Source organism: Typopeltis vanoorti, chromosome 10 (assembly GCF_054136105.1).
Source record: "Typopeltis vanoorti isolate ZY-2024b chromosome 10, IOZ_Tvanoo_1.0, whole genome shotgun sequence".
Lineage (NCBI taxonomy): Eukaryota > Metazoa > Arthropoda > Arachnida > Uropygi > Thelyphonidae > Typopeltis > Typopeltis vanoorti.
In genome coordinates this window covers 89,957,921-89,982,870 of record NC_143558.1, presented here as the reverse complement: position 1 = coordinate 89,982,870, position 24,950 = coordinate 89,957,921, and the positions used below count along the sequence as shown (strand labels likewise).

The following is a 24,950-nucleotide window of genomic DNA, read 5'->3' as shown; positions in this document are numbered from 1 at the left end:
CCTTAGTTCCTCACGTCAGCAATGAGAATCAAACGCAGGACACTCCTTTCCCAGGCATATGGTTGCGGAGCACATAACCACTTGGCTAACTGTGCAGACTCTTCCTTCCTATCACATACTGAAAAATTGCTCTGCATGCATCACTCCTATAAAATTCCTTCGGTAATTTATGTGCTTCTAATCATAGATGCTTGTGGAGTACTTTGTATTCCACAAGCCTTCAGACTGTACTCATATGGCTTATTTCATAGGCTTGTTACTATCCTGATTACTTGTATCTGGATTCTTCTCTGCCCACTTTCTTATCCTGAAGGAACCCAAGGTGATCCGTGTGTAGTAGTCCAGATGACGCAGCATCAAAGCCTTATAAAGAATGATGATAACCTCCTTGTCTCTGCTTTTCTATGGATTTTTTACCACCCAGGTAATCTGAAGAGCTTTTTTGGTCACTTTTGCAATATGCCTTCTAGATTCCAACTCTCCTGTCCATGACATCCCCAATTCCTTAGCCTTGTGAATTTCCTGCATTCCCATTTCTTTCAATGCAATGCACAGTTGTTAATATTTCATCCCTAAATTCATAACCTCACAGCTTGCTATATTAAACTGGTAACCATTATCCTTGGACCACACATAAGTTATCCTGCAGGATATCACATTTATTAGTCATTGCTCTGCCCACTTTTGTGTCATCATCATCATTATCAGCAGCCAACTGGATAGTTCCTCTTAAATCATTTTCAGTATCCTTGATGTATAAATTAAATACCAGTGGCCAAAATACTGAACTCTGCAGCACACCACTTCTGGATTCAACTCTCCCATAATCTACTTCTTGATGTCTGTCCACCACTCTTCCTCTCAGAAGCAAAGATGCACAGATGTTTATCACCATTCTGCTCATGACTTTTGTAACTTATGGATTAATTGTTTTCTTTAATGAAAAATGAATTTAAAAATTCAGAAAAGTTCAGCTACTGTTGTTATTAAAAGTATAGATAACTTCAATACCAAGTTCATTTTCTTTTATATTAATAGTTTTAACATGCAAATTAATAAAGTCATATTGTGTATTGCAGATTAAATTTTCATAAACAAGCACTGAATAAATTCAGTTTAGTAAGTGTCTGCTTTATTTCAGTAAGCTAGGAGTTTATATTTTCAAAAACCTGAATGAAATGGATTGTCTTATTATATTGGGTGCTGACTCTTCATTAGAAATAAGATATCCCCTCTCTTTAAGTTAATGAGAATTTAGTTTTGTTTTTCTTCTTGTCATCCTTAAACAGTAGTTTTTAGACAGGCTCATGATTTGAATTACATTCACATTTTGTCAATACAGCCTTACAGAGAGATTACACAAACTAATACAGTAATCTACTGTTTTATCCGACCACTTCGGAAAGGCAGCTTGCTGTTCTGATAATGGAAGGATAGGATAATTGCATTGTATAGTTACATGGTGATGTACTAGAAGCTGGCTGATATGAAAGGGTTAGTTAACTGAGGGATCATTGTTTTGAAAGTTGATAAACAGTAGATTACTGTAGTTCAATATCAAACTTTACATATATTAACAATTTCAACATGTAAATTAATAGATGTCATGTTGTGTATTGGGAATTACATTTTTGCACCAAATACTTACACACATTGAAAGCACCAAATACTTTCAATGTGTGTAAGTATTTGGTGCTTTTTACAAAAACAGAGGATTTGTACCATACAAAAACACAAAATTTGGACCATACTTTTCATCAGGTTGATGAAAAGTATGGTCTTACTGAGAATACACACACACACACACACACGAGTCTCCATGACATTATGTGGCCTTGACAATGCCTTCCACATACCACTAACCTCTCCTGGCAGTGGGACTTTTGATCAACAGTTTTTAATGTTGATCAATATTAGCACCATGGAGGGATAGATAGTTGAGAAAGGAGAATCCTTTCTCAACTATCTTTTGATAGTTTGATCAAAAGATTTGATCCTAGTTTTTTTCCAAGAGAGGATTTCTGTCAAGGTAATACTAAGAAAATAAATTTCATCATATGTGAGGATTTGAGTGTTGTCTCAATACTAGAAGAAAATGGTTGGGAAATAAGGCAGAACTGTGTTTTATTAGCATTGAGACTGACAAGGTTATTTGATCCCCATTAAAGAATGGCTTGGAGATCAGAATTGTGGGTTGTGGAAGATGATGCTCTAACTTGTGATTTGTGTAGAGTACAGTTTGTCAGATGAAAAGGAAGAGTGCAGTATGCTCTCATCAGCAAAACTTTGTATTGGTTGAAGGTCAACTGTAGTAGGTCACTAATATACAGAAAACAAAGAACAGACAATATTATCATTTGCATAGCTAGGGGATAAGGTGCCAACCACCATCACAAACGGTGTGCACCCAGTCAAAAAGCTTGTTACTTTACCTAATTGCAGAAGCCATGGGGAAGCTGAATGATGGGTGCTTACTTAACAGGTCTTTCTGCCAGACTCAGTCAAAGGCCTTGGAGATGTTTAGTGCAACCACTTGAGATTCACCAATTTTTCCATAGTATTAGTACAGAGATGTGACATATGCAAGTAGATCCCCTGTTGATCATCAGCAGAAGAATCCATACTGGCAGTCATTTATTAGTTAGATAGCCTTCATACAAGGTAGCACAGGAACTGGGTGTTGATGATTTTCTCCATTACTTTGAAGAGGACTGAGGTGAGAGAGATTGGATGATAGTTTGATGGTAGGAATTTGTCATCCTTCTTGGGAATGAGTTGAGCAAAGGTTTTTTTTCCCAGGCTGTGGGATAGATGCCAGTAGAATAAAAGAGCATAATAAAACATAGGACACAAGAGCCTGTGGAGCACAAATCTTTTGGACAATCAGAGGAATGCCATTGTGACCAGGAGACTTTTTGGTGGTTACTTGGATGAGATTCTTCTGATCTCTTTCTAATGAAAGGATGGGGGGGGGGGATTGAGTGTTAAGCATTTGATTGAGGATTTGCCAAGATCAGCTATGCATGCATTTGAGGAAAAATATGAAGCCAGGAGATTGGCTTGATCCCCCTGGGTGCAAAAGGAAATGGGAAAAGTGTTGAACAAAAGTTGCTTAGACAAGAGACCAGAAAGTGTGACTACCAGTTGGATGCGATGCAGGTTTCCTGCTTTTGGTTCTTTTGATCCATTGATAGTTATTTTGCATCTTTTGGGCTTTGGTATAAGCAGTAAAGGAAGATGGAGTTCTTGATGAAAACCAATTGTGGTATGCTCAATTCCTTCATTTGTACAGCCTTTGCACACTTTTTTGGAGAATCAAGGCTTAGATAGGGGGATGGCAATTTAGAACAGAGTGGGGGATATATGTTTCCATATAAGTAAGGATTACTTTGGTAATGCTTTCAGTGCATATGTTTGGGTTAGAAGGCCAAAGGTAATAGTTCCACCAAGGGAATGAACCATTACAAAGGTCATCGCACTTGGCATTGTTATAATGCCAGACAACTCTTGAATGAAAGAGCCTCTGTGGGTGTTGTTCCGTGGAAGAAGAGATAAAGACTAGATTGTGGTTTGAATTACCTTTGAGGACCTAAAACATTCACAGTGTACTTAGAAAGGTTACTATAGCAAGAAAGATATCAGGTATCGAGAACATTAGGGGAGTGGCTGAGGTTATTTGGTACTCTGGTAGGCATGTGAACAAATTTTGTAAGGTCACTAGTAACACAAAGGTCTCAGCACCTCTACCTGCTTGGTCTGGAGGAAGAAAGCCATTTCATGTTGTGAATATTAAAATCTCCAAGGAAGATAACTTTGCAGTTGGGAAAGTGGGACTGGAAAAAATCAGCATTCAAGGAGAGGAAATCAAAAAGTTCAGAATGGTTTGGTGGCATTAGGAGAGTGGGACAGCAGATGAATTTAAGTGAGTGAGTGAGGCAAAGAGATTTTCAGTCAAAGAAGGTCAAAAAGTCATGTGATTTCAGGTTGGATGCTCTAGTATAATATGTCAGAGTGAACTAATGTACAGACAACACCCATGAGTCAAAAGGAGGCAGAGAGTGAGCATGTGTAGTTGGAGAAACCTGAGGTGAGCAGTGCTTGAGGGGATTGAAATCTGAGTTTCTTTCAGGAAAGTAGGTGGGATTTTGCAGACTGGAGATGGAACTGAGTACCTGCTGATATTGTTACTGAGACCACGTATGCTAGTGAAGTGGATTTTGAAGGTACTGTGGGATTTGTTGTTAATCACTTGAGTCAGGCACAATTACCATGCAGTGCTATGTTCTGGTTTTCACAATGATTAACAGTAGCACTTGATTTCCATCAAGTGGTGTTCTGATCTGGGAACACTGTTGTTTAATTTTCTATATCAATGGTATAGTTCAGTGTACAAGAGAAGATATTCAGTTGTTTGTTTAAAAATCTCTGAACAGTGCTTGGAGCATTTTAACAAGAATACTGATTTTGCATTGATTTATTACTATGGATGAGACTTGGATTCACCATTACACACCAGAACAACAGTCAAAACAGTGGACAGAAGTCGATTGTTCAGCGCCAAAGAAGACAAAGTCAGTTCCATCAGCAGGAAAGGTCATGGCATCGGTGTTTTGAGATAGTAAAGGCATTTTGTTTATTAATTATCTTGAAAAGGGTAAAACAATAACTGGGGAATATTATTCCGATCTTTTAACCAGACTAGATGAAAAAATTCGCGAGAAAAGACCCAGTTTGCAGAAGAAAAAAATTCGTGAGAAAAGACCCGGTTTGCAGAAGGAAAAAACCTATCTTTCATCAGGACAATGCACCTGCCCACAGAGGTGTTTTGGCAATGTTTCCCATTAAGGGATCTGCACTATAAATTGTTGGAACATCCACCCTATTCCCCAGATTTGGTTCCCTCTGACTTCTATCTCTTCCCAAAACTAAAACTCTTCCTCGCTGGTCAGCGTTTTTCTTCGAATCAAGAGAATCTTACTGAGAACCACTACAGGGATGGGATAATGGCACTGGAATAAATGTATTAGTCTTAACCCCTTAACATACAAAGACGTCTGTGACACATCTTTTGTTTATTGCACCAAAATTGATTTTGAATTTTAGTTTCACATATAAATACAACCGAATATAACGCTAGACAATCTTGTGCCTATTTCCTTTCAGCTGAGAAAAGTTGCTAACGGCATGTATTAGCTATTTCATTTGCGTTTGCAGAAATTCATCATTATTTTTCAAATAACGATGAATTTGATCCAGCAAATCACCCTCGCCCAAAAAATTGGCAGAAAAACGACCGCTTTCTGATTTTTAATTGGTACGTTAAGGGGTTAAGGGAGATTATATTGAAAAATAGAAATAATTTTGAAATTATAAATTCATTTTTTCATTGTTAGGCTGAGAACTTTTCAGACTACCCTCCTAAAAGAAGACTTTACTACACTAAGTAAGTAAGTAAGACAGGGGAGTGGGGATGCCAGTTCAATGTTGCAAAATGTAAGGTTTAAAAATTTGGAAATTTATGCTTGGTGAGGATATATTGTTGGAGGTGGATGAAATAAGAGATCTCAGGATGATGGTGGATAAGGATCTAAAATATAGAGGACACTGGCTTGTAGAAGTAAGGAGATTCTTGTTCCACTCCATAAGGCTCTGATTAGACCACACATGGACTACTGTGCACAGATTTGGTCACCTGATTTTCAAAAGGATGAAGAGAGATGCTGGAAAGGGTCCAGAGGTGACTGACTACTGATCTCTTGAATGTTGAATATGAGGAAAGGTTGAGAAGATGCCATTTACAGAGTGTAGTGGATATGAGAAAGAGGGGTGATATGATAGCGATGTAGAAGTTGGGTTGTTATAGGATCAATAGCGAAGAGGTTTTTTCATAAAATAGTGGGATAATAAGAGGTCATCCCTGTAAGCTGTATAAGGAGGGTGTGAGCAATCAAGTGAGAAGTAGGTTTTTTGCATGCAGAGTTGTTAATGATTGGAATGCCTTGTCTGAGAGTGGGGTGTCTGCAGGGAATTTGAATGTGTTTAAGGCAAGGTATGATGAGTAGTGTGTATGACAAAGGGACCTCCTAGATGAGTTTTTGATTCCATTGGTCTTGGAATAATAATAATATTAGCAGTCCATAGTTCTGATGTTAACTAATTCAAATTAAAACTGTTGAAGAAATTCTTCAACTTTCTGAGGTCATATACAGTGAAACAACCACATGCTTGTATATGCTTATCTATATGTTCTTGTTATTGCAGTAATATAACACAGGGTTATAATAGGATGCCAGCCATGCTACTTAATATACTGAGAATTAAAGCTAATACTATATTATAAAACTTACAAAGTACTGTGGAAGAAAAAGGACTCCAGCCTCATAGGAACGAATCATTAATTGAGATGAATTTTTCTCAAGAACACCCCATGCAGCCTTAGATAAATTAGCACTGTAAAAATCAAATCACATATATTCTGCTCAGTTAAAATAATTACACAATTATGTTTTGTGAATTCATTTTAACTTCATTAAAAATGCTGTTATTTTGGGAACTTATTTGAATCTATTTTTTTTTTTTTTAATTTTTATTATTTATTTTTGTGAATATGAGAATCTTAAGTGTGTGAGGTTAGAAAAAAGGAATCTCATATATCAAATACAATGAGAAAAATGCAAGAAATTTAATTGAAGAAAAAAAAAAAAAAAACACAGAACAATTCCATATTTTAAATTAAGGGGATAAAAATGTCTTATTATTTTACAGCGTAAGTGGTCGTTTACGCTTGGATTTGCCGATAGTTCTTTGGCATGAAACGTGTAGATTGTAGTTTTTGATCTTAGAGTTTCACATACTGGCTGTAAAATAATAAGGCATTTTTATCCCCTTAATTTAATTAACTTCACCAGAAAATATAGCCATTTGGCTTTCATCTTAATTATAATTCCATACTTTATTATTTCTTGAAAAGCTATATAAAAGAATTAAATACATAATTTAAACAATAATTCAATAATCTGATTACTAATATAAAGAAAATACAGTAATACAATTTATTAGTAAAATTCCTGCTGATCATTTCATGAGGAACTGCTTTAGTACAACAGTAATATAAAAGGTAACACTAGGCAAAAATAAATAACATATCAACAGTGTCAGATATGGCATTAAAAGTTTGAGGCAGAGCAGCATAGCAATTCTAATTAGAACAAAAGATTTTAAAAGGTAAGATAAAGAATGTTAAGTAATACTATATCTCATAATGAGAATAAGAACAGTGAATCAGGTCTCAAATTTGGAGGATGTAGTCAAGTTTTGCAACTTTCTCCTATAACCTCCCAACCGGCCGGTGTGGATGAAATATTCAACACTCTCTAGCTTTTTTCATGGATCAAAACTTCGTCGGCATTCTACCTTTTATCATGCCATTACCTTCCTCCGCCGTTAATCTCGTTACGGCTATTCTATAGCATTAGTGGATTAACTGTTGCTGAGTGACCTTTGTGTCCCCTCCCCCTATCTTTACGTCTATTGTGTTGCTTAGAATTTCATTTACTGTCCTAGGTTATTTGACCTTTCTTGCCTCTAAAATGATTTATTGTGTCTCTTCCCAAAAATTGAAACCAATTTCACATATGCGAAAAAAAAAAATCAATCCTGAAATGCCCACTGATCAGCTTTTGCAATGAATCTATTTAGTGATAGTGAATTTGGTGTATTTTATTCTACAAATCAGTGCACCGGAAGAGATGCACTGATTGTTCTTTCACTTTACGTATAATAATTGAATAATTTTTTTTCGAATTTTAAAATTTTCAAATGTTTGCTTTGAAAATATTATGTCAAATATTTATATTTTTAAATAATATTTATTGAAATAAATATGACCTTTTTCTTTCGTTTCTAGCGAAATAGCATTATATGGATCATCACATTTCAGTTTTAGAAACGATTTTTTGTTATTCATAAAGACAAAATAAAAAAAATGTTAAAATGCTAAATTGCCTTACTCGGTTTCCGATTTTGTCTTTTTGGTATCAAAAATTTATATCCAATGATATTTTAGCAGTGATTCTTCCCCTTCGTCATTTATTTATTTATTTATTTGTATTATGCATATTACGATAATATCTAGTGCATAACCTCGTAGATATGTTGAAAATATAATGTGAAAAATATCATATTCGGAATGATTCAACATTTTTGCTCATTTTGAAGATTTTCTAATGCTTTCCCCCTCCCTCCTTATTCTCTCCTGGAACTGAATTGCATAACTACTCTAAATTTCTATACATTTTTGAAAGCTTTTCTAGACAGCATTCAAAATCAATTACTTAATTTTACCATTTTGACAAAAGATATACGGCAATCAGATTGTATCGTGAAGCTTCTAAATCTGTTCTATTTGTTTGCAATCTAAAACCAGCTGTTCTATTGCCCGCTGAAATTATGTGAAATTTTAGAAATAATATGCTATATTTTCACCATGCAAAATTGTTTATATGCATACCACACAAAAGAAAGTTCAGTAGTATTATTTGTGTTTGTTTTTCTTTTAAAAAAAATCTAAATATTACTTCTTCTGCTGCTGGAAGCTATTTCTGAAATAATCTACGTCTTATAAATACTTGGTAATTCTACAAATCAGTCCACCGGAAGAGTTGCACTGATTGATCTTTCACTTTACGTATAATAATTGAATAATTTTTTTTCGAATTTCAGAATTTTCAAATGTTTGCTTTGAAAATATTATGTCAAATATTTATATTTTTAAACAATATTTATTGAAATAAATATGTCCTTTTTCTTTCGTTTCTAGCGAAACAGCATTATATGGATCATCACATTTCAGTTTTAGAAACGATTTTTTGTTATTCATAAAGACAAAATAAAAAAAAATGTTAAAATGCTACATTGCATTACTCGGTTTCCGATTGTGTGTCTTTTTGGTATCAAAAATTTATATCCAATGATATTTTAGCAGTGATTCTTCGCCTTCGTCATTTATTTATTTACTTGTATTATGCATATTACGATAATATCTAGTGCACATCCTCGTAGATGTGTTGAAAATATAATGTGAAAAATATCATATACGGAATGATTCAAAATCCTTTTTCATTTTGAAGATTTTCTAATGCTTTCCCCCCCTCCTCCTTATCCTCTCCTAGAACTCACAGGTTTGAAAGCTTTTCTAGACAGCATTCAAAATCAATTACTTCAGTGCATCTCTTCCGGTGCACTGATTTGTAGAATAAAATACACCAAATTCACTATCACTAAATAGATTCATTGCAAAATTTTACATTTTGACAAAATATATACGGCAATCAGATTGTATTGTGAAACTTCTAATTCTGTTCTATTTATTTGCAATCTAAAACCAGCTGTTCTACTGCCTGCTGAAATTATGTGAAATTTTAGAAATAATATGCTATATTTTCACCATGCAAAATTGTTTATATGCATACCACACAAAAGAAAGTTCAGTAGTATTATTTGTGTTTGTTTTTCTTTTAAAAAAATCTAAATATTACTTCTTCTGCTGCTGGAAGCTATTTCTGAAATAATCTACGTCTTCTAAATACTTGGTAATATCCTCTTAGCAGGAGGAAAAGTTGAAGGCTTATTACTCTCAGTGCTATTGAGAAGAAAGGGGCGAACACTAAAGTGCCCCAGGCTGTAGTGCAGAATATGTCAAGAATGTCTTGTTTCCTTTTCGATTGTTGATTACCTATATTCTAACAGAAATACTGATATTTTGTTTACATGCTTATACATTATTTATGCCAAAATAATTGCTTAATTTATAATGATCAGTTTCACTTTTATTATCAAAAATTAGAAATTAAATCATACAATTATCTTGAAAAAGAGGATTTGAATTATTTTCAAAGAAAAGGTGCATATGCGTTTCATAATCTTCTTTTTTTTTTGGGGGGGGGGGATATAGACCTAAGCAATCTGCGGATATTTCAGATAATTTATTTCATAAATCGTTCGCAAGACAGCTGTTACAAACGTAAATCACTTGGGGAACATACCCATTCATTTTAGTGTAAAATAGTAGCAAAGGTTCAGTTACTTTAGATATCTAATCTAGAAGAAAATGTTATGTCTGCTGAGATTAGAATCATACGTGAATAATTTTTCTGACATGATTTCTCTATTCGTTATAATGTAACAAATTTCCAGATTTTTTTCCCTCCTGCAGACTTCATGTTATATGCAGTGATTTCTTCTTTGAACTATAAGAAAAAAAATCAGATAACAGGAGAAAAATATGTAGTATTTTCTTTTCCACTGGCTGAATTTACAATGTTCTTTCTTTGTGTTTTGAAGAGAAAGTGCAAATGACTTTTTTCTTACTATTTTTGCCATTATAACATCTCATATAATTATAAGAGTGACATTTTACCGTTTTTCTCCCACACGAGAAACAGAAATAAGGTGGTAATAATATTGTTGATTTTGCCAAACTTCATTGTAGCAGAAATTTTTATTACAAAACTTTGTAATATATATATATATCTCCGAAACAAGAAATTTGGAACCCATATCACATCAATGTTGAGTGGTGGCAAGGTGAAAATGTTCCCGTTATTATTTATATATTTCATTTATTAACTAGGGGGGCTATGCCCAACCCCCCATGTTCCGATATGGTAGACCAGTTCTCCTTCAATTGTGATAACTCGAAAGGGGATTCAGCCCCTGAATTCTGATGACTCGAATTTTGAAGACTCGACACTCAGGGTAGCCCCTGAGTTTCAAAACGTTTCGATAAACATGACATAAAAAAGCTTATCATTTTATATATATATAGGGTAGATTTTATTTCATTATTTTTTATTGTTTTCATGAAATACTTTACCTGGAATACTCCTTCCAGTTTCTCTGTGTCATAAAAAGAACTTAAAAATTAGCCTTCAAGATGAAAAAGAAACAGTGCATTCGAGTATCCCTCTATCAATATTTGTAGTCCTGAAAAGGACTATTTTGATGGCCTTGAAAACAAACATTTTTTATTTCATACTGTTCAGAATTTAAAATTCTTGAACAGCGTAGAACACCTTGAAGCAAGGGTAAACACACAAAGCAGTTTTACACTCAGGGCCCCAGATTTTTGTTTCCTTTCTGATATTTTTTTTATTACATACATAATATTTGCGTGGAGGTTTTTTTTTATTAGCCGTTGGTGGTAGATTTTCGGGATAATGGTTGGAGTTAGCAGCGTTCAACCTCATGTCTGGCAGGATTTCCTGTTTCTCTGCTTGCTGAAGAAGGTGCATGTGCATGCAGCAATGCTTTCGCAATTTCTATTCTGTATTCTAGATATGTTATGGTAGACAAACATTTTTTCTTGTACAGGAGGAAACTGTTCCAAATAACAAAATCCAAACACTTCAAAATTCAAATAACATGTCCAAACACTTTTTTGTAATATTTTTTATGCTGTTTCCTCATTACAGAGTAGAATGATAGCTGCTGATCGCACCTGTCGACTCAACCATAGTGTCGTTGTATGCACACACAGCAATGGGTTTTTCTTTCTTCAAACCATGCTTCTCCACGGATTCCGCTGATGGATTGTGCTGGGAAGATAGCAGAAAAACATCTTTTTTGTCTTTCCAACGTAGTGCAAAGACTTTCCCTCGCTGATAAGTTCGGATTTCCCCCTTCGATAGCTTTCCTGAAGGCATATCTGGAGGCATATCTCGCCTTTTTGCATTTACAGTACCATAACTATCTGTAAGATGCTGTAAAAGCAAATCAGCGAGTTCAGGACACATATATAGTAATTATCCATTATAATGCAGTAACCTTTCCCCAGTAAAGGGTCTAGTAACTGCATTACTGCACGCATCGACAAGGGAAGATCCGAATATTTATCGTGCTCGATTACAGTTTGCTTTCCCATATAAGGTTTGAAATCCCAAAGATATCCACTTTCCGATTCACAAAGCATAAAAAATGTTACTCCATACTTCGTTTTCTTTTTGGGAATATACTGCTTACATTTCAGCCCACCTTTGAATGGCATAAGGCTTTCATCGATACTCAAGTCTCTCTCAGGAATGTAGAGTGATCTACATTTGTTAAGGGATTTTCATCAGAAAATCATAAATTTTGTTGAGGACTGGGCAAGGATGTGTTGCCTGATCGTATTCCTCATTATTCTGAAAATGCAAATACTTCATGATGAGACTGAATTGTTTTTCAGTCATAACATCACGAAACATTGGCGTGTACAGAATCCAGTCTGTAGACCAATACATTTCGAGAGCGGGCTTTCGAAATGTATTTCGAAACTTCGGGTTTTTCACTTTCTTTATTCTGATATTGCATTTGAAGGATGACAGTGATTTTAAATATTAATTTCACCTATATCCGAATATCACATAATTTCCTGATTTATAATAATCAGGAAATATGTATATTGTCTGATTTATAATTTGCTAATTTATAATAATCACCACATAGTTTCAGTATCGAAAAATTAAAGTTATGTGGAACAATTACTAGAGAAAAATAACGAATTAAATAAAAACTGTACCTATGTTTCATAACAGTTTTCGGGTGTGTGATAGTAATGCAACGGGGGGGGGGGGGTTTAAACTATCAGAGGCAAAATAAAGTTCAATTCTATTGTAAAAATATGGAAATGAAATTTCACATTTGATATACATATTTTGAATGATAAAAATAAGCAAATGTATCACTTACTTTAAAAATTGGAGAATAAAATATCTGAATTATGCAGAAAATATAAATTTAAATCATAACTGTTAATTTCATTTTGTAATGACCAATTATACAAGGAAACCAAGAAAGTGAAAGTACAGATCACTATACAACATGAAGAAAAAATTTAGTAATATGATCAAAGAATTTCATGTTATTCTCTATAAAGCAAAGTTGCTTAAGCGTGTCCTAAAGGAAATCTGTTAAGTATTATTCGATTTCGATGGTTTTGTACAAAAATAAAATTAATATAACCTGGAACGTCGGCAGCCGGTTTTCTTTTCTTTTTTTAAAAGAATATTCCAAATAATTATCGTGAATTAATTTCTTCGAGAACAAAGAAAAATCTTTTGTCTAGTAGCGATTAGAAAAAATTAGCGCAAAAAAAATAAAAAATTAAATTGGTTAAGTGAAGAAATTATGCAAGACCTTTATTTTGTCCAGAAATTAAAATTGTATTGTACAATAAAAAGAGAAAACAAAAATATAAATAATTTCTCTATTTTTAGTCTATCATATATAACTAAAATCCAGTTCACCAGCATGGAACAAGAAAGTCCGTTTCTTGTTATAGGCAACTGAGAGGCAGCTACGAACGGGAGATAATCCGATTAACCTTTCTCTTCAGCGTGAGGGTTTATTACACCTTCTAATGGACATGACAGTCAAATTGCACTTCTTATCCAGGTTCCTTAAACAGGTGGGCTGAATCTGATCCAGATTTAGTTGGACGTCTATAGACGTCCTAGCCGGTAGGAAGGATAATCTTTCCATAAGAAATCTACTTTTATGTAGGACTAGATTTTTCCTAGCAAACTGTATGCCTGTGAAAAGTAATCTATTCTCCACTTCAGACCACTCTGGATCTTGATAACTGATATATTTCACATGTTCTTCATGATATTTATACTTCAGCTACTGTTCCATATTTTAAAATTATTTTGTAATGAGGATATTAACGAAATGATGAACAAAAATTCTACCAATAAACAACATTTTTTTTAAAACATAATTGTTCAAATTATTTCTCTCTATCTCCAACTTAAGTTTGCATAAAAACTTAAATTATGACTTATGACAGACTATCATCTGCCAGCACGTAGAAAGAAAAGAAGGGTATCACAGAAAGTAATAAGGGTGATAATTACATAAATGATGGAACACCACAAAAAGAAATAAATTACAGATCACAGAGTATCTTAATATGAAATTAATTGGGTTTTAATTGGTTGAAAACAAATAAAAAAATAGAAAGCAATAGTGATTAGTTTCACTAGGGGAGACAGTGACTTCTTCAGGGCACAAAAACATAAAGTTCACAAGTGACATACAAATTATCATAAAAAAAAACAAACATGAGAAAAACTGTTATAGTATTAACAATCAAAGTACAAGGGGCTAGTAAAGTATGGCATGTATGCATTGATTGTTAATGCTATAAAGGTTTCTCTACAGTTTTATTTTTCTTGTAATAATTACTATGTCACTTGCTATTTTTTTGATGATTCACTTTGAAGAAGCTACTTCTACTTCGCTACTTCTCGCGAAACTAGACAGGGTTTTTATTTGTTAACCACCAAAAAACCCCCCAATTACATTCATAACTGAACTTGTGGTTGTAAAGTTTCCATTATCATTTTCACCAGGGAATGAAGAGAAAAACAAAAGCACAGTGAGGATGCTCAGTTACTGTAGCAGCAAGAAAAGTGGATGATCTACCACTGGTAGGCTTCTGGTGAGTAAAAGGGCAGAGAGAGATACCAAGTAGTTTTCAAGGAATTGGCATTGAAAGGAGCTAAGGGTGGCAGAATAGTTTAGAATATTGAAAGCAAAGAGGCAAGATTTGTGAGAGTAATGTCAGGAACAGGATCAAAGTTGCCTGGAATAAGTATCATTATTCTTATTATTAGGCTAGCTCCTCTAGCCAGTTCAATGATTCATCAAGGGAGAGGGCACCATTCCTAGTCATATAATGTCTAAAAAATTATCACTGAACACATTCACCAAAGATGCAATTGCAATACCCAATGGTAGTCCATTCCACACATTTGCCACATGCTAGGAGAGGAACATGGACCTAACATCCTTAGTCAGTTTCCAGGGTCAACTCCAGCATTTAATTCCACATGACATGAGCTGCACATACATCTGTATTAGATCTCCCTTATCAACTGGTATGTTTATATCATATCTTCCCTCCTCTATCTATTTCTCAAACTTCAAAGACTACATTCCCTCATTCTGTACTTAGGCATTTTTATACAGGCTGTTATCACTTTGGCTATTTGGTTTTGAATTTTTTCAGCACCAAATAGCCAAAGAACACACACACACATGATGATTTTCAAAGTAGAATGGTTCAGATGTGGTATTATTCAAGCTTTATAAAGCAGGACAATAACTTCCTTTTCCTGCAGGTGTGCATTCTTTTCAACACTGCGGGTGAAGTTCGTCACATCTTAGCAATGTGGACTCCAAACTTCAATTCTCTGTTACCTCCTTCTCTTAGGTTCCCAAGTCTGCAGCTTTACTGACTATTTGCAACAAATTCCTATTAATATAATGCACTGTCTGCAGCTCTCAGTCTAAAATGTACCTTACACTTAGTAAATATTGAACTGACATTAATTATCATTTGCATACAGAATCTTGTCAAATCAATCAGCAGGGAATTCTGTATATATGTTCCTCATAACCCTCTCCAACTTTATATTTATTTATTCGTATGGGTTTTATCCCCTTTCCTCCACCCCTCATTTATTTTTTTTTTTATGACTGTTCTTTGGCTATGTGTGTTCACAGGGCTGGTTTGCCTGTTTTAAAGAATGAAAAAGCCTCTACTTCCATATGAGACTGGCTCACTCATCTTTAGTCAAAAGAGACCAGATAGAGATTCCTCACATCATAGGTGGGAATTGAACCCAATTTTTTTGGACCAAAGGGATTTGTCTATACTGACTGAGCTACAGAGGCTCTCCAACTTTAAATCATCATCAATGAATAACTGGATGTTACCCTCTATACCAGAGATGGGGATATTTCAGCCTGCATATGGCCATTTGTCGCTTCTAATGCAGTCTGTTTTTAATGTACCTGATTTTCTTCACTTTTCAGATATATTAGCTAACAACATAATGATTATTATAAATTTTAATTGGCCATATGAGATCTTTGAAATGGATGCAAGCTACTGCTTAAAAAAGGTTCTCCACCTCTGCTCTAGACTACCCTCAATATCATTAATATGTAAGTTATACAAGCAATAGCCCAAATATAGTCATGTGGTATATCACTAGTCACCCTCCTTCTCTTAGGTTCAGCAACTTCACACATCACTTTCTGATCCATGTCACAAGCCTATTTCATGAGGTGCTATTCAAAGGTTTGGGTAATTTGAGTAATACGCACCAACCATAATACAGCCTTCTGCTGCTATAAAGGGTGAGCAATGTTGGGTAATGTTGAGTAATGTTGTGTTTTAGTGATTTAGCAATTTTCTTCTCCAACTGAAATGCCAGATTTTAAGTATCAAAAAACGTACATCATTTGCAGCAATGTAAAGTCAATATGGATCACCTTTTGTTACCATTTAAGGCATTGGCCATAGGGAATTTCCCTGTGGCCAATTTCTAGACAAGTGGGAGAAAAATGACCAGGATCTCCAACATGACAATGCTTCAAAGTTCATGGCTTCCAAAAACACAAGGGTCATTTCCTCCTTCCCCCAATTTGCTTGACCTAGCCCTCCCCCTGTGACTTTTTCCTGTTCCACAAGATGAAATTCCAGCCGACAGGGAATCGCACAATCACACATGAGGGCTTCCAGGGATGCATGGAATCATGGAAAAACTGCTAGGATCACTGCATACATGCCTAAGGGGGGACTACTTCAACAGAGATGGTGAAAACTAGGAGTCATCATCATCATCAAATTCCTGCCATGTACCCTCAAGGGGTGTACAGGATATGATAGTACTACATGTAAAATTTACATCATTACTAACTTCCTATCTACAATTTTTCTCCAAATCAGTCTGTTACTTGTCAAGACTCCAACATTATCGGATCTTATATTTCTATCATCTAAGGCACTTTATACAGTATCAATCCATTATATCTTGGTCTTCTTCTGGGTCATTTTCCTGTCAACCTGGCAGAGAACGCTTGTTTTGCTAATCTTTCCTCGCCCATTCTATTTAAGTGACCATACCACTTGAGATTAGCTCTGCTAACCCATTCTTGGAAGCTGACAATGTCAAGTTCTTTCCTAATATCCTCATTTTTAATATGATATTGCCATTGATGCCATCTGTTCATGCCTCTAATTTTTCTCAGGACTCTCATATCTGTGGTCTCTAGTCTTTGGTCAAGTGTTTTACTTCTGACCCAGCTCTCAGATCCATAAGTTAAAACTGGTTTGAACACTGTCTTGTATATGGCTAATTTAGTGTTCCGACTAATTTCTCTCTTATTCCATATGAATTTATTCAATTGACTTCCTACCATACCAGCTCTGTTATCTATGTCCATATTTAATTTACCATCTTCACTAAATAAAGTGAAGATCTGATCCTGACAGCCTCTATTTGGCCTGAATCCAGCTTGTTCTTCACCAAACTTTCCTTCCACAATTCTTCTCAACCGTTTCTCAAGTATACTTGTATAAATCTTACCAGGAACACTCAGTAGGGAAATACCCCTGTAATTCTCACATTGTTTTATTTCCCTTTTTATATATGGGTACTATGAGAGCTCTACTCCAATCATCGGGAATTCGTCCCTTTGTCCAGGCTTTCTGAACTACGCAGTGCAAACACTGTAAGACTTTTATACTACCATACCTCAGCATTTCTGGTCGAATATCATCTATTCCTGCTGTCTTTCCACATTTCAAGCCTTTGATGGCTTTTTCTACTTCAGGTATGGATATGTATTCCTGACTGTATGCCTGTTGAGTGTTTTTTACCACTGTGCTATCACTGCTTGTTTCATTTAGCAATTTTTCGAAGTAATTACTCCATACTTCAAGGATATCTTTTTCTCCTGTTTTCATGTCACCTTTATCATCTCAACTCCTTTTATGGTACTCTTTCCTCCATTTCTAAGCTTCTTCAACAACCTCTAGAATATCTTACCACCTTCTTGATGGTTAGGATAAGCATATTTTTTTTTTTTTTTTTATGGTGAAATTCCTTGAACATTTTGGTAGCACTTCTTACATACCCATTGCCTTGAGCATGTATAACCACCATCACCACCAGTGTGGATTCTTGCCATATGTCTTGGAAAAATCTTGATGGTATATTATTATTATTATTATTATTACAAGAGACCTCGAAGGAGTCCGACACTCATCATCAAGAGAAGCCACATATCAATCACACCACACATCATACCTTTTCTCACATTCATTCACACTATCTGCACTCAGATCATCCAAAGGCAAGCCATTCCAGTCATGCACTGCTCTATGAGAGTAAAATAGCTCTCCCCATTTCTTGACTGCATTCATTCTCAACTTCAATGGATGACCTTTCATTCTCTTTCCACCCTCCATAAAATGAAAAATTCCATCTACTAGTATCCTGAATGACTCATTCAGAAGTCTGTAGGTCTATATCATATCACCCCTCTTTCTCCTGTCTGCTAGCATATGTAGTCAAAAACACTCTCAATCTCTCCTCATAATCTATGTTCCACAGTCCTGATATCATCTTAAACAATTTCAAATTCAAAAAATCTCAAATTTGTGCTCCCGCATTTTATCGTAACTTCAAGTGTTTTTTGTACAAAATAAGCAGTAAATGGAAAAGTAACAGAAGGTTCTAAGCAGTTGACTACTACAGTACAACTCGTAGGTACCCATAGTCCATTAAATCTGTTATATTTTACAACTAAAAAACAGCCACATGAAAGCGCTATACCTATTGTCCGAAATAAAGATGGCAGCAACTAAAGCCAACAATGGAAGACTACCTCAAGTCCTGTCAGCATAGCGTCGCTGATCACCAACAAACCGAATGACATTACGAAGTGTCGCAGCTGTGAAACCAAAGTCAAAGAAGGGAAAAAAGGTATATTGTGCAATTTCTGCTGAAACTGGATACATATTTCTTGTGCGAAAATAAATGAATCGGCGCACAAACTTTTTCACCGATCTAAACCAGCCCTACTTCTGTACGATGTGTCTCCCTTCCGTAAAACAGATACCAAACCTAGGCAAAAGAGTCACAAACCTCGAGCAGCAGCTAAAGAAAGTTGAACTTAGTTTCCAACTTTCCGATTTTAGAGGAGAAATTCTCCTCTAAAATCGGAAAGTTGGAAACTAAGTTCAAGATGTTCAACGATCAGCACCCGACCGCAAGTGGGCCTGTGCCTGCTAACGAACTTCGTGAACTAATCACATCATCATCAGTACACGAGTTGCTTGAAGCCGAAAATAGGAAACTCAATGCTGTTATCCTGAATTTTCCAACAGAAAACGGTAAATCCCTAAAAGAAGATATCGGGAAACTTGCAGGAGAATGCAATTTCGATCCCAGAAACATCGTCAAATGCCATCATATTGGACCAATAAACAAAAGAAAGGATGGAACGAACTATCCACGTCTTGTGAAAGTGACCTGCGACTCACCAATAAACACAACCAAATTTATAACACCGATAAACAACAAGCTAAAGGACACTTGCCCCCAGTCGCTCATACGTGCTCGCCCTGATTTAACCTTTGCCCAGAGAGAACAAAGAAGCCAACTCCGAAAACAACTAGAAGAAAAATGCCCAAATGGAGACAACAGTTGGGTAATAGACTACAAACAATCCAAACTAGTACAAAAACCAAGTGACGCCAGTAACCACCAAGAACACCAGCATGTAGACACTGCATAGGAAACATGCAGGACCCTTGGGGTCAAATCCATGCCTCACAGAACCTTGTATATCCACTTCACCAACATCCGTGGCCTCAACTCTAACCTCAACAGCATCCACTACCACCTGCAGTCCACCAAATCCCACCTACTCTTTTTAACCGAAACTCAAATCTCACCTCCCCCTAGCACTATTCATCTCAACCTTCCTAACTATACACTATTTAACTCCTTTTGACCCAAGGGTGGCGTCTGTGCATATATCCACTCTGACATACCCTGCCAGAGAACAACTAGCTTGGAATCGCCCGATTTCAACCTTCTTTGGCTGAAGATATCCCTCCCCCCACTCAGTCAAATTCATCTGCTGTCTCTATCGCTCTCCTAACAACACCAATCACTCAGAGCTCTTTCATTTCCTCTCCTTAAAAGTTGATTTTCTCCAGTCCCACTCCCCAAGCAGCAAAATCATCCTCCTGGGTGATTTCAATGTCCATAACACCAATTGGCTTTCCTCTTCCAGTCATATAGAGCCTGCAGGCAGAGATGCTGAAATATTTGCAGTCACTAATGACCTCACACAAATTGTTCAAAAACCGACCAGAATACCTGAGAACCCAAATCACTAAATACCCTAGATCTCTTCCTTACTAATGACCCCTCCAAATATGCAGTGGATGTAGTAAGCCCCCTGGGTAATTCTGACCACAACTTAGTGCTCATCTCCTCCCCCATGGAACAACGCCTACAGTTACTCCCACACAAGAGTAGTTTGGCATTATAATAGTGCCAAATGGGACAGTCTCCAATACTACTATGCTTCATTCCCATGTTTAGACCATTGTTTCCGGTCTTCCAGTCCAGACATATGCACCGAACGCATCACCAAAGTGATCCTCGCTGGCATGAAAGCATATATTCCTCAACACTACTCAGATCTGCCGTCCCTTAACTTCACCTCCAAAAAATGTGCCAAGGCTGTACAAATGAAAAATCAGGCATACCACAACTGGCTCAAATCAAGAACCCCATCCTCATTCAATGCCTACAATGAAGCCCAAAACAAATGCAAGAAAACTATCACTACTTCCAAAACAGATTTTGAATGGGCAAAAAGCAGGAAGCTTGCAGCCGTGCCTTTTGGGTCCCTTGCCAAGGCAACTGGCCATAACTTTTGCCCTATTCCTACCTCTATCATGTCCAGATGGCTCATTTGTAACATCACCCATAGAAAAAGCTAACCTCCTGGCATCACACTTTGCCTCCAATGCACACATAACTGACAATGGCAAATGCCCTCCAGTCATTCCAACTGCCCAACATACAATGCCCCCTATATCCTTTTGCCAAAAAGATATCACAAACCTGCTGTCTAGATTAGACACAAAAAAGTCTCCTGGCCCAGACGGAATTCCTCCAATTATCCTGAAGGTCTGTGCATCTGAACTGACTCCTATCCTATGTCACCTGTATACACTCTCTTACTCCATTGGTGTATATATATATATATATATACACTCTCTTACTCCATTGGTGTATATATATATATATATATATATATATATATCCCAAAACCCAGAAACTGGCCTATATTCAACCCATTCCTAAAAAAGGGTGACAAATCACTGCCATCTAACTACCGCCCTATCTCACTCACTTCAGTCCTATCTAAAGTAATGGAGAAAATCATCAACTCTCAACTCCTAATCTACCTTGAAGGTACCCGGCTATTAAGCGAGCAACCACCAGTACGGATTCCGCCAAAGCCGTTCAACAGGAGATCTACTCTCATACATCACCCATCACTGGACAAACACTATGGAGAAATTCAGCGAATCCCAAGTAGTTGCACTTGATATCTCCAAAGCCTTTGACCAAGTCTGGCACAAAGGCTTACTAAGCAAACTCACATCATTTGGACTGCCTCAGGACTTCTGCAGATGGACTGCCAGCTTCCTGTCTGGATGCACACTATATGTGATGGTAGATGGGTCCCTATCCTCTCACCATCCAACTAATGCCGGGGTCCTCTCAAGGCTCAGTTCTCTCACCGACCCTCTTCCTTCTATATATCAATGACCTACTTCAGTTGACCTCTAACCCAATAAACAGTTTTGTAGATGACAGCACACTACATTCCTCCCTTTCATTTGACAAACCCTACCCTACACAACTCACTTCAACCCACAGAACATCAACCACCACTGCCCTTAATTCTGACCTCCAAGCCATCCTCCAATGGAGCTCAGACAACCTTGTCAACTTTAACGCTAGTAAAACCCAGTTCTGTCTTATTTCTCACAAAAAAGAACCATTTTCCCCCAGCATTGTTTTCGATAACACTCAAATTCACAAACAAGACGAAATTTCTCTTCTCGGAATTACCTTGACATCAAGCCTCTCCTGGCATAAACACATCACAACCATTGCATCCTCAGTTTCCAAAAAAAAGTAGCATCTTTTCTCTTTTGCTCAACACGCTACTTCACCTCTAAACAGCTGTTAACACTATACAAGTCATAAATCTGCTCAGCTCAATACAGAGGAGAGCAATTAGACTAATAAATGACCCATCCCTCACCAACTCGCTCTCACCACTTTCACATAGACGCTTGGTCTCTGCAATCTGTATATTCTATAAATACTTTCACAGGAAAGGTTCATCTGAAACAGCATCAATAATTCCCCCACCCTGTACATTGGAACACGTACAGCTGCCGCCCAACATCCTTTTACAGTACACCTTGAAACCCACAGAACAAGTTTCGTCTCCTCCTCATTCACCCTTGCTACTGCAGTACTGTGGAACAGTCTTTCCCCTGACATATAATATATACAATAAAATATACAGGCATTCAAATCAAATGTAAACAAGTTTCTCCTTTCACAACCATCACCCATATACAGTACTAATGTACTATAGGTTGACCAGCCAACCTACTGTATATGGGCCCAACATATAAAAAAAATAAAATAAAACAATATCCTTTGCAGCCTCTTTACTGTATCTGCATCACTTTGGAAACCAGGAGATCAAATCTGTACACAACAGTCCAGATGACTTCATTATTCTTACATGTTAGTGTCTGTTTCAGTATCGTATCGTAATCATCCTCCAAGTTGTATGCACAATTTTTGCTATATAACTACCGAACTTCAACTTACTGTCTACTAAAATTCCAAGATCCATAGCCTGGTCAACTTCTTCTAGTATAATTCTGCCAATATAATATGCCATTGGATATCTCAATACATCAGAGTGCGTGACTTAAAATTTACTAACAGTGTACTGATGGCCATTTTCCCATGCTCACAATTCTAGTTTATTGAAATAGTTCTGCAAGTATTGCATGTCAGTTGCATTCCAAATTACCCTGCTTATCTTTGCATCACAGTCAATGGTAACTGGTGTGACTGTTAAATCATTCCCAATGTCATTAATGTAAAGATTGAACAACAACAATAAACCAAGGATTGATCTCTGGGGTACACCACTGGTTGCCTTAAATCTTGTAGACTCACTTCCTCCATATACAACTTTTTGATATCTGTTAGTCAGCCACTCTCTTGTCCAAACTAATAGTTTATAATCCAATCCCATATCCTCCAACTTGTGCAACAGCTTTCCATGCTGAGTCGTGTCAAAAGCTTTAGTCAAGTCCAAAAGTATCACGGTGTATCCATTCCTTTTGTCTAATTTATTCATAACATTATTATAAAATGTGATCAAATCACAAAGCTATTTACAATTTACTGTTATATTTTACTTTAGGGTAAGAAAATAGTGGGAGCCTAGGCTGTGGGTTGGAATTCCACCATAGGTATAGATGTTTATAAATGTCTTGAGGTGCGAAATCCTATCCTGCATCCTGGAGATCTGGAGTGGCTCGGGGAGAAAAAGTTCCACATTTGTTCTCTAGAGCAGAGTTTTTATTAATTTCAAGATAGAAAGTTGTGTTTTCTTCTAAGAAGTGTTCTTCATGATGTGTGTACGGCAGAATACTGGAGACAAGAAGGATTCAGACAGAAAGGAGAACCGATTTCAATATTATGAAAGGACTGTTTAGAAAATTGTGAAGCCAAGAGTTTATTCTATTTTCTCCTTGTGGATAATTTACTGAAACAGAGTAAGTTTTTCTGATAAGATGTTTACACTGACGTCTACTAAGGCAGGACAAGAATATTTCTTTCTTTCAGAAAAGAGGGAAAATTTTTTTATTTTATAATCAGAATGAGATAACTTTCATTTTGGAACTGATTATATTGAATGTACTGGAAAGCTAAAGTTATTATTTGTAGAAAGGATTAGCAAAGAACTTTATTATTTTCCTTGTTTGGTTGTTAGAAAACTTTTCTCTTTTTCTCTTCTTTCTTTTATTTTTATTTCCTAAAAATTAAACTTAAACATGTGTATGTATGAGAGAAGAAGTGTGTCGCTTATGAAATCTTAAAAAAATTTATAAATATATTTGTATAATTTTTAAAAATTAATGTTTATTTATTGATTTTTTGTATTACAGTTTTCTTGTCTTATTTTGAGACTAAGATAAGTAAATATAATATATGAGATTTGTTTTAAGTTTTTTTTGGGGGTGGGACTAGTACTCTTTTAAAGTAAGGAAATATATATATAAAATCACTAGGCATAGATGGAATAGCTTCTACTGAAAGCAGGGGAAGAATCTATCATAGATCCCCTGCTCAAAATTTCTCAAGATTTGTGGAACAATGAATCATGACCTAAAGATTGATGCACCTCTCTTGTTCTGATTCCTATTTCTAAAAAAAAAAAAAAAAAAAAAAAAGGTATAGTACAAAATGTAGCAATTACAGAACTATCAGTTTAATCAGTCATCTAAGCAGAATTTTCTTAAAATTCTTACTCTCTAGGAGTGAAATGAAAATAGAAAATATGCTTTCAGAGAACCATGAAGGATTCCATAAAAACAAGAATACAATAGATCATTAAATGATCTATTGTACTCTTGTTAAAATGTATATTCTTTTCCATTGTAAACTGGATTCTTGGATTTAGACTAATGAGGTGACAGAGGAAGGAGTCATATGTCTGGGCCATGAACACATCAGCTACATATCTTAGCCAGATAGAAGGTTTGGGGGGGGGGGGTTATTGAACCTTTTTGAAGACAGATTCACTATGGTATGGACAGGATGGATTTGTGGTTGTGGATATTATTCTCTGAGATCACTCTACCTACATCCCACTAGATTACAATCAAACCAAAACACAGGTTAATAAATTAAAAAGCCTACTTAAAAAGTATCTTTCTGGCTGCCTGACATCCCCCTCTGTCAGATATACAGTTAACTAAAATC

At 36.0% G+C, this 24,950-nt stretch overlaps 1 protein-coding gene across 3 annotated transcripts in view; it reads right to left on the bottom strand.

Annotated features, from left to right (window-relative positions):
* Positions 1-24,950, bottom strand: part of gkt (tyrosyl-DNA phosphodiesterase glaikit) — a 380,387-nt gene that overhangs the window by 35,619 nt on the left and 319,818 nt on the right. For all 3 annotated transcript variants that reach the window (XM_090399355.1, XM_090399357.1, XM_090399356.1), the window contains exon 14: positions 6,348-6,450. In XM_090399355.1, the coding sequence (XP_090255481.1) occupies positions 6,348-6,450 (103 nt within the window). The remainder of the gene's footprint in view (positions 1-6,347; positions 6,451-24,950) is intronic.